Source organism: Cyprinus carpio, chromosome B19 (genome assembly GCF_018340385.1).
Source record: "Cyprinus carpio isolate SPL01 chromosome B19, ASM1834038v1, whole genome shotgun sequence".
Classification (NCBI taxonomy): domain Eukaryota; kingdom Metazoa; phylum Chordata; class Actinopteri; order Cypriniformes; family Cyprinidae; genus Cyprinus; species Cyprinus carpio.
Window position 1 is genome coordinate 8,890,524 of NC_056615.1, and position 10,594 is coordinate 8,901,117.

At 38.6% G+C, this 10,594-nt stretch overlaps 2 protein-coding genes across 4 annotated transcripts; one reads left to right on the top strand and one right to left on the bottom strand.

Moving 5' to 3' along the window:
- Positions 1-7,003, bottom strand: LOC109086286 (alpha-taxilin-like). Of its 3 annotated transcripts, none has more exons than XM_042745667.1 (11): positions 6,919-7,003; positions 6,187-6,360; positions 5,850-6,110; positions 5,097-5,188; positions 4,370-4,540; positions 3,911-4,105; positions 3,431-3,550; positions 3,235-3,309; positions 2,096-2,188; positions 1,829-1,924; positions 1-1,752 (listed from the first exon to the last, which is right to left on the bottom strand). In XM_042745667.1, the coding sequence occupies exons 1-11, from the start codon at positions 6,986-6,988 to the stop codon at positions 1,447-1,449; spliced, it is 1,653 nt and encodes a 550-aa protein (XP_042601601.1). In that variant the 5' UTR covers positions 6,989-7,003; the 3' UTR covers positions 1-1,446. The 3 variants fall into 3 exon arrangements, with proteins under 3 accessions (XP_042601601.1, XP_042601602.1, XP_042601603.1); XM_042745668.1 differs by having other exon boundaries at positions 6,849-7,001; XM_042745669.1 differs by having other exon boundaries at positions 6,864-6,986.
- Positions 7,004-7,384: 381 nt separating this feature from the next.
- On the top strand, positions 7,385-9,594 carry si:ch73-130a3.4 (uncharacterized protein LOC664763 homolog). Its single transcript, XM_019100730.2, has 4 exons — positions 7,385-7,557; positions 8,367-8,559; positions 8,635-8,736; positions 8,833-9,594. The coding sequence occupies exons 1-4, from the start codon at positions 7,478-7,480 to the stop codon at positions 9,064-9,066; spliced, it is 609 nt and encodes a 202-aa protein (XP_018956275.2). The 5' UTR covers positions 7,385-7,477; the 3' UTR covers positions 9,067-9,594.
- Positions 9,595-10,594: the final 1,000 nt, after the last annotated feature.

The window sequence follows — 10,594 nt, forward strand, 5'->3', positions numbered from 1 at the left end:
TTTTAATTTTCTTAGTATTTTAATTTGCAAATAAATGTATACTGGGTGTGGGGGGAAACAAATCAACAAAGATCTTTGGTACCTCCTTATATAATGGGAATGTGAAATTTGAATGACCAGCAAATAAAACATTTTTCACACACATACCAGTTCACAAACAGTTTGAAACCAAATCTAAACCTGTACAGAAACCTTGACTGACTGAAATGAAATCTGGAAGGGTTTACATGGTCAACCTATGACTTGATGCACGTTTAACTTAACACTTTACCAATACTTTTGTACTCCACTCAGCAAGGGTACTGAAGGGAACAAAAAATTCAATAGTGCTAAAATTTACTGACATCACAAAACTAAGTCACTTAGTGTGGAACGTACATTCATTTCTCAGCTTGTCAGTGCTTTGCTTACATGCTCAACACTGAGATGACATGAACGGAGCTAGAATTGCATAGTGTGTCCTTGAATCTTCCTGTTTAATCTGATGTAACTGGGCTTTTGTTTTTTTACATTTTGAATATGTTAAACACATTTAGTAAGCCACAAACACAAAGTCATGTGATCAGTAGCTGAACCGACTGAACATGAAAACTGTCCAAACCGAAATCCCACTGAACGAGAATCCCTCATTGGTCATGACATCATTTACATGCACATTCCTACTTAGAAGTTAACGGAATGTTGAAGGAATGCATCTACAATGCTGGATATATTAACTTAAAGAAGCTAGTGGTGTTTAAAGATGGTGTAAACTTGAGTTAAAAGATACATGTGACAAATTCAAGTGTTGTGCAAAAGAATAAAAGAAAATCTGGGTTCAGATTACATGAACCTTAAACTCAAATAACAATGTTAGTCTTACCACTACAATCTACAATTCTAAACTCTGAGTAGTGAAGATGAATAACAAATCATACATTCTTTGTTTGGTGGAAATTAGGATTTGTGGGATTTAAACCGAAGAAAGAGGGTGGCTGGAAAGTGTACAAGCAGATTTGACCTGATACAACAACTTAAGGCGAGAAATTAAATAAAAACACCCAAAGAAATAGCATCGCATTACAACTGCTGTTTCACCGATTTTAGCAATCTGCCTGTTTTATCAGGCAAACAGAAAAGAGACAAGCATTTAGTGGACAAACACTGAGCATTCCGAAACAGCAGCAACATCCATGCCCCTCTAAATGCAAATATGGAATTTCCCGGGAATAGGGTGGGATAAAGCAAGCCACATAAAAACCAAAGATTATAAACGCAGCATAGGAATCATGTTGAAGGCACAATCTTCCCTGACACAATGAAACCCCCCAGGAGCAGCCAAGTCAGCGGTTCCGTTGTGGACGCAGATGTGGAAGACAACAGACGCTGACTGCTGATGGAAGGTCGGGGGTCTGGTGGAGGCGGGAAGGATTGTGAGTCCTGGCCGCCCAGAGACAGCAGCAAGACTCAATCCTGGGCTGAGCAAACCTCTCTGTGAGTCTCGGCCTCTAGATCAGCAGCGCAGTGGCACGCCGGGCTAAGAGCGGTCTGTGGAGTCTCTGCGCTGTTCTGATGGACAGGGCTGCCCTCCTCCGAGTCTGTGGCTTCTGATGGTGACCCCGCCTCTGTTTCTGGCTTACTCTCAACGCCTGAGGTGACATCCTGAACCTTCTTACTCAGCTCGTTGCGTTCTATCTGTAATGCGCGGCAGAGCTTTTCCAGTCGCTGCACCTTCACCTGCAGACTTTCGAAATCTTTGTCTCGTAGCGTTTTCTACAGAGAGAAAAGATCTTTAGCTGGTGTAACAAAGCTGTCAAATATGTCAGAGAATTTGCAAGACAACAATCACCTCCTCTGCCATTTCCAGCAAGGTTTTGTTACTACTTTCCCATCGTGATCTGTACATGGTCGTTTCCTTCTCTAGCTTCTTGATCTTCTTTGTCATCTGTGGGACAATACAAAATTCAGATGAAATCACCTTTACATAAAGGCTTTAGAGATTTCTGTTTTGTGTTGGGAAATATCGAGCAATGCTACATTCTATGCATGAACACAGACTAACGGTTTCTTTGCAGGGACATGAAGTCCACAACATAATTAATAAACAGTCATTTACCTTTTCCATCTCTTGTTTGAATGTTGTGAACACCTCGTTGCTTTTGGAAAGTGTGTTTTGAAATTCTTCAAACTTATCTGTGTACAATGAGAGCTGTAAAAGACCAAATAAAAACATTATAGCCTCCACCATCACACTGCAAGGGAGTTTTGGGAAGATCCTGGATGAAAAAAAATCAATGTAATGCCATGCCAAGTGCTATACAAGTGCATATACACTACTTTTGAAAAGTTTGGGGTTGGCCCAAAAAATGAACATTTGTCATTAAGTACTCACCCTCATGTCGTTTCAAATGCACAAGACCTTCATTCATCTTCCGATTCACAAATTAAGATAATTTTGAAAAATGTCTTTTTGGCCCTGCATAGACCGCAACAGCGCTACCACGTTCAAAGCCCAGAAAGCTAGTAAGGACATCACTGAAATAGTCCATGTGACATCAGTGGTTCAAACATAATTTTACGAAGCTACAAGAATACTCTTTGTGTGCAAAGAAAACAGTTTTATTCAACAATTTCTTCTGTTCCATGTCAGAATTCGGCAAATGTTCACGACAGTACCATGGCACATGTGTGTGGTGCTTCTAATGCAGGAACCAGAAGAGAAGAATTGTTGTATTAAGTCGTTATTTTTGTTATCTTAAAACATAAAAAAATATTCTCGTAGCGTCATAACATTACGGTTGAACCAATGATGTCACATGGACTATTTTAACAATGTCCTTACTACCTTTCTGGGCCTTGAACATGGTAGTGCTGTTGCTGTCTATGTAGAGTTAAAAAAAATCTAAAATATCTTTATTATGTTATGGAGGGTCAGAAAGTACTTTCAAAGTTAATTTTCAGCATCGTTACTCCAGTCTTCAGTGTTACATTATCCTTCAGAAATCATTCTAATATGCTGATTTGGTGCTTAAGAAGCATTTATTATTACAAATGTAGAAAACATGTGCTGCTTGATATTTTCATGGAAACCACTACATTTTTTTCTTTGATAGAATTTGTTTCAAAATTTTTGTGAAGAAATTTTTTTGCTGAACAAAAGTATAAATTTATTTGGAAAACAACAACAACAACAAAAACAACAACAACAACAAAAACCTAATAACTGGAGCTGTCTTTTAGTTGCATGATCCTCACCTGCTGTTTCAGATGGACTTCCTGCTGTTTCATAAGCTCATACATCCTCTGCGACTCAGCTGCCTCTTTCAGGAGCTGAAAAAGAAAGAAATGACAAACCATAAAAATGTTAATTATTGACTGGAAGCTATTGCCCAGAGGGCATCACATTGGTGGATACATGTCTCAATACAGTTTTAAGGATGTAGGAACTCACAAAGTCTTTCTCCTTCTGATGCCTATCCCCTGAGTCCTTGAGCAGTGCCTGTGCCTGATGAAGCTTTGCATCTACCAGCTGTTGCTGCAGATCTTTCTGCTTGAACACCTTGTCAACATGCTGAGAGAGAAAACAGCTCTCTTAGGTACAGTGGCTCCAAAACAACACAAGTCATATTTTAATATGTGACTGCATTCTATAAAATATTTCATCTACAAACAAATTATGCTTGTTTTAATTGGTGTACACACATTAATGTTGACTTTTCAAATTAATATGAACATAAAACAACATTTAAAGAGAGTCCAGATATTTCTGTCTTCATTTTGAACAGCACTGTAAATTCTCTATTGTTTTATAATTTGAACCCCAAAAAAAAAAAAAAAAAAAAAAAAAAAAAAAAAAAAAAAATTGGAGCTCAGCTGTTAAAGGGAATTACAAATTTATTTTCCCTTCATCCTTTATTTTGGTTTCCCTCACCTCCTCTCTGAGCTCATACTGCTCAATGAGCTTCTTCAGTTTGTCAGCCAGCTCCATGTTCTCCTGCCTCAGGTTTGCATTACGCTCGTTGTGTTGCTCCATCTGAACTTGGATGTCGTTCAGAGTCACCTGGAAATGTGAAGTCACTTCCTTCCTTTTCTCCTCCTCCAATCGGGCTCGTTGCACGCCATCCTCCTGCCAAGCACAGCAAACATCAATCCATTTATCTCATTATGGAAAATATAAGGCAACAAGCCTCTGGTTATGTGGAGTTAGAGCAGATGAAACAACACTTTGAGCAGCAGGGAGGGAAAACTCCCAAGGCAGATCTCGGTTCTGATTACCTCTGAATTGAAATTTTGCATTAGGCAGGCACCACACAGGTGATGAATTATGCTAAACCCTCGGAGCGCAAATAACGGATATCATCTTATTTGCATTCATATCAAGTTAGTGTACCTTAAGTGTGCGGTTGTGTCTCTGCAGTTCTCGACAGAGACTCTCCAGCTTGCTGCGTGCCAGGATGGCTTTGCTGTGCTCGTTCCGTAAGTGGTCCTTCTCCTGGATCAGCTGCGTCTGCTTCTTCTGCAGAACCCGCATCTGTTTCTGAGCATTACGCTGCTCCTCTAGCTAAAAGAAACAAAGCAGGACAGGCGCATTATTAGAATTTGTTATATTACTTTATTATTTGAATCATAAAAATGACTATTAAAGGGCATTAAAATGGCATGTACTGTTTGAACTTTGTGATAAAATGGAGAGGAAAACGAAGTAACGAAGCTCTTTGTAAATAATGGACTTGCTTTTATAAGCTGATTTAGATTACAGGCCAATATCTCAGTGCATACCAGGGGATTATTGTGGTGATAGCATGAAGATCTTTAGAAATGCATCACTGAATTAATGTGGAAATGTGCGCTGAGAAAACCCACACATTTCCTAGTACTGTTTTCATGTAAACAAGCTCAAGCCCAGTCAGCTGAAATGCTAAATCAGCTCATCAGGACACAACGGCAACTCTTTTTATTTTTATCCCTCAGCTCCATTTATAATGTTAGTGAAGGTTTTTATTACACCCAAAAAGGTAGCATTTATTTTTTCGCCTTCTCTCTTTAGGAGTGATTTTTTCTCTTTGTACAACACATGACCTGAGATGTTGACACCTTCTGATATCATCATGTCTTACCAGCTCAGCATACTTCTTACAGAGACCACCCAGCTTCTCCTCTGGAGTGCTCAGTGTGTTGAGGGTCTGCATAAGAAGAGTGATCTCCTTGCCTAAAACACACAAGCGAAAAACAGATTTTAGGTTAAGAATAGGGCTGGATAGTGACACCGATTTCACTATTTGATTCTGACATCATAAGCTCTCAATTAAATTTGATTTAGATCATGATCAGGAATATTTCAGGCAATTGTCAAAATCTAAATTACATAGTTCATGACTATAATATTAGTGTTTAACTGACAAGAAAGCCCACATTCAATTGCTATTATTTTTTAGCTAGTTTTAATCAACACTCAAATAAAAAAACTAACAGTTTACATTTAATTTGCTAATTTAGACTTTTTGATTTTTAAATTATGTTTCTGCTCCAATTCACCTTGAACTTCATCACTGAAATATAAACATAAACAGTCAATGTCATAAAAACTTGTTTTGGGAGGCAATCTACAAATAATAAAGCTTTATTCACACATCAACTGAAAACAGCAAATACTACAAAACTGATCTTGTTAAAATGGTCATCACTATTTTCAGCCTAACTCTAAAAAACTCACACATTATTGGATGATTTGACGTGTTTGTCAGGTAGAAATCTTTCATAACATCATCATTGTCTTATCACTGTTTAACTGTGCCAGTCTAATGTAAAGAGCATTAAGAGTGAGCCAAAGGTAGTTTTTGCTGTACGTTCAGGCAAACACATTGACTCACCCAGGCCCTTCACTTTCTTCTTGTCCTGCGGCTTTTTCTGGTCCTTCTCAGTGCATCCATTGCTATTCAGTTTGGCCTCCTCCTGCTTGCCGTCCTCCTTCTCAGACAACCCGTTCACTTCCGCACCATCAGGCTGGCCGTTGGTCACCGCCGCCTCCTCACCACCATCCTCATGGCAATAGGTGCTGAGGATGTCCTCCAGCTGTCTGCTCAGTTCCTCAGCCATGTCACAGGAGGCAGAATTCGCTCCAGTCTCTGCCGCTGAACACAAGAAACATGGAAGACGAGTGAGAAGAAATATGGCAATGAATAACTGGACACACTAGGACACACTTACAGCCTTCCTCTGCCTGAGAATTGCTGGTTGGAGTGCCATCCGGCTGTGTTACAGCTTCTTTAGGGCTGTTGGTCATCTCAGACGCAGCAGTGCTCTCCTCTGTATCATCTGCACTGCTATCAGCTACTGGATCCTTCATCTCACTCCTCTGCATTTCTGATCTATGAACAAATACTAAAAGACACAACAACACACAGGTAAACGACTACAAGACGTCATATTGCATCTATTAAATTGAACAGTTTCGGTTTCAGTTCAGTTGCAATTTAACAACGAATCTACTGTTTGAGAGACTGGCAAAACAAACGAAGGTGACTGGTTAACTCACTTCATATACACACAATATCATAACTCGCTAATCACTAAACGCCGACTTCAGATCACACTTAAGACATTCAGTCGATTGTCAATCATAAAATGCTTCGTGCAGGTTTCAGTCAATAACAACTGACAGACGTCCAAAACAAAGAGCACGTGTTACTTTTAAGTGACGGTTTAAAACTGTAACATAGAAGTATAACTGAGAGCTGTTGCTGTGTAACATCTCGCTCGACTCGTTTAGCAGTCATGGCTAACCCAACGCTAAATGACTTGACGCGCTCTACCGTTTTACAGTTTCACAAAACAAACACATTAAATACATCTGTGCTGTCAGCTAATACCGTTTAAATGAATACCAGTGTTTTAGTTTGGTCCGAGAAACCACTTCTGATGTTTGTCACCACTCTTTACCCTTCTCACTGCTGCTTCCAACTGACACAGGAAATACCAGGGAAACACTCGAAGATGATTGGTCGAACATTTGCAAACTTCCGGTATATAAATATTTTATTACTGTTATTGTATTGCAATGCTTTATTATTTGTTTTTCGTTATTTCATTTTTATAATAGCTTTTAATTAATATTCCTAAAAAATAAAAATAAAAACTTTCTCAATAACGCCGATTTGGGTGCTAGTGATGGCAAACTGAAGCGTTGAATCAATTGAACCAATTGATCCGTGCTAGAAACACCGGAAACTAGTTGAACCCGCTAGTCAAAAGCGGTAAAAATAAATAAAATACAACATAAGTGTAAACATGAAATTACACATATGAAATTTTTCGAAACCAGAATCCTCATTTTCTGAAAGCACAAGTTCCGAACTACTGATTCAGAACAAAAGATTCGAACAAAATGTTTCGAAGCTTGTTTCCGACAGCGCCTATCACAGGCATTGTGGGTCAGTGCCGCCGCCATATTGGCCCGGGCAGCTCTTTGTCAGAACTAATAGACTGGTCTGGAGAAAATATGCCTGATTCGTGTGCTGCTTGGGGCTGCAAAAACCGCCGCACAATCCAAAGCAGATACCGGGGAATTACTTTTCACAAGTAAGACTGTTGATTCTGGTTGTATCAGGTCATTTTTACATTAACAGAGCCACCCTATTAATTGCTAACGATAACAGTCGCTAACTCTGAAACCTGAGACTGTATAAGACGTAAGAGGTGAAGTTTTCACAACGTCTCAGGCTGTATTATATGGATTTATTATAGTGGTCCCATCTCGACTGTTAAAACCCATCGCACTGTTTAGAGCAGCGCCACCAAGCCACGTAGCTGTGTACATAACGCAAATCTTCAGCTAAAACACATTACAGAAACTAAATGAAGCTAAGTGAAACTTTGTGCATTTGTGTGATATGACGTTTCAGGTAACGTTAGGTAAAAAAAAATAAAAAAAAAAGGTTTGTGTGACAGGTTCCCTTTCCTTGTTATTTCAGCTGATAACAGTAACAAGGTACACGTTGATTTTTGTTGTTGTTTATTACTTACATTATTAGTTATCAGAAGTTTTTACTACTATTAAAAATAGTATAGTATACAAATAGTATACAAAATATATTTTCACGCGACACCAGATCCCAAAAAGGCTTTTGCTTCATTTACGTCTAATAATTCTTCCTAAAACTCCATAGCTGTTCTAAATACTGACACCATGCAAGTTATCACTGTTTGGACCTTTGTTACGAAGAAACTGTATACAGTGAACCTGTTAGAGTACCCTAAGTGCCCAAGACTTTTCATCTATATTGGCATTTTTCTATGAACTGACTTTAATGACAAGCACCTTGTTTCGTGTGAGTGACTGACATATTGTGAATCTGACGATTGTTAGCTTGTTTTCTCTCACTTTGCAGGTTTCCTAAGGAGAAAGCATTGAGGAGGCAGTGGGAAATAGCCACCAGAAGGAAAGGTTTTTCCGCCAGCGACTGCTCTGTGCTGTGCAGTGAGCACTTTAAGCCACAGGATGTGGACAGGACAGGTCAGATTGTCAGGATTCGAGAAGGAGCCAAGCCGTCTGTCTTCAGTTTCCCAGCTCATCTGCAAAGAGTAGGTTTACCACTATATTACACAATTGTGATAGCTTGTTATTAGGTTCAGTTATACACTTTTCTTCAACCTTAGCCAGTGGCACCCAGGAAAACAAGAACATCAAGGAAAGCTGAAGAGAGGCCGCAAATGGATTGTTCTCAGCAGTTACAAGAGACTAAACCTCTGCCTAATGTAGTAAGTATTTGTATCAATTATGCACCAAAAAGCTATGATTTTCAGTGATGTGTTATAAACATTATAACATAACCGTGTCATCTTCCTTTCTTCTAGGACCACTCCTATGCATTGCCTGCAGATCCCAATTATATAAATGCCAAACACCGTGAACCATTTGATAAATTTCAAAGACCGGAAAGAGACATGAGGAACGTGAAGAAACGAGAACAGAGGGCAAAGAACATGGTGCTGGCTCTTCTAGAAGACCTGAATGGAAAGAACTTCATAAACGACGAGTTGAAACACAAGCTCAATTTCTACTCAGGGAAAATGAAAATAAAAAGTTGAACTGTACGGTGGATGAGTTCCATGGATGCCAAGCCTGGTGTTAAAATGATGATGTGATATATGTTGATATGTATATTTGATTTGTCTATAGTTCCGGTGCAGTGGTTTGGTGGGAAGAGACTTTAGTCTTCAGTTTTGTGTGATATTCATTTATTTTGTGACAGTTTGTCAGCCATAGCCTAGTCATGCCTTTTTGTCTATTTTTAAATATGGTGCATACAGGAATGGATAAATATGAAAAGAAAAAAAAAGGTATATTGTAATATTACAATAATATCCTCTGAGAAATATTTAAAGTGTGCAGTAAATTAAAAAAATATGTATTTTCAAAAATTCTGTTTTTCTGACTGCATTGTAATACAGTTAGCATTAAACTTAAATTCAGGAACTGTTATGGTATCTTTGATTTTGAAAAAAAAAAAAATGATACAAGGGTCTTCAGTGTATTTGATGGCTTTTTGAGTTTAGATATGGGGGTTATAATTTAGTAATTTTGAGAAATATATTTCAGGAAATATGTTTTTGCAATCTGGAAAAACTGCAGTACTTTATATGCTATTATAACAAAACAATAAAAAAACTTTTCATAACATTTACAAATATTTCCATATATGGAACCTATTCTATATATATATATATATATATATATATATATATATATTATACATACATATATATACATACATATATACAGGTCGTTCTCAAAAAATTAGCATATTGTGATAAAAGTTCATTATTTTCCATAATGTAATGATAAAAATTAAACTTTCATATATTTTAGATTCATTGCACACCAACTGAAATATTTCAGGTCTTTTATTGTTTTAATACTGATGATTTTGGCATACAGCTCATGAAAACCCAAAATTCCTATCTCAAAAAATTAGCATATCATGAAAAGGTTCTCTAAACGAGCTATTAACCTAATCATCTGAATCAACTAATTAACTCTAAACACCTGCAAAAGATTCCTGAGGCTTTTAAAAACTCCCAGCCTGGTTTCATTACTCAAAACCGCAATCATGGATAAGACTGCCGACCTGACTGCTGTCCAGAAGGCCATCATTGACACCCTCAAGCGAGAGGTAAGACACAGAAAGAAATTTCTGAACGAATAGGCTGTTCCCAGAGTGCTGTATCAAGGCACCTCAGTGGGAAGTCTGTGGGAAGGAAAAAGTGTGGCAAAAAAACGCTGCACAACGAGAAGAGGTGACCGGACCCTGAGGAAGATTGTGGAGAAGGACCGATTCCAGACCTTGGGGGACCTGTGGAAGCAGTGGACTGAGTCTGGAGTAGAAACATCCAGAGCCACCGTGCACAGGCGTGTGCTTTTGAACCAGAAATCAGCGGCAGAAGCGCCTGACCTGGGCTACAGAGAAGCAGCACTGGACTGTTGCTCAGTGGTCCAAAGTACTTTTTTTCGGATGAAAGCAAATTTTGCATGTCATTCGGAAATCAAGGTGCCAGAGTCTGGAGGAAGACTGGGGAGAAGGAAATGCCAAAATGCCTGAAGTCCAGTGTCAAGTAC

Bases quoted from the DNA above. Each gene is read 5' to 3' on its own strand.
- si:ch73-130a3.4 (XM_019100730.2), top strand. From the start codon at position 7,478: ATGCCTGATTCGTGTGCTGCTTGGGGCTGCAAAAACCGCCGCACAATC. The intron at 7,558-8,366 runs GTAAGACTGTTG...CTCACTTTGCAG, and splicing joins CGGGGAATTACTTTTCACAA to GTTTCCTAAGGAGAAAGCAT. The intron at 8,737-8,832 runs GTAAGTATTTGT...CCTTTCTTCTAG, and splicing joins CTAAACCTCTGCCTAATGTA to GACCACTCCTATGCATTGCC.
- LOC109086286 (XM_042745667.1), bottom strand. From the start codon at position 6,988: ATGTTCGACCAATCATCTTCGAGTGTTTCCCTGGTATTTCCTGTGTCA. The intron at 5,189-5,849 runs GTGAGTCAATGT...TGTGTGTTTTAG, and splicing joins GAAGAAAGTGAAGGGCCTGG to GCAAGGAGATCACTCTTCTT. The intron at 4,541-5,096 runs GTAAGACATGAT...TGTTTCTTTTAG, and splicing joins GTAAGAAGTATGCTGAGCTG to CTAGAGGAGCAGCGTAATGC.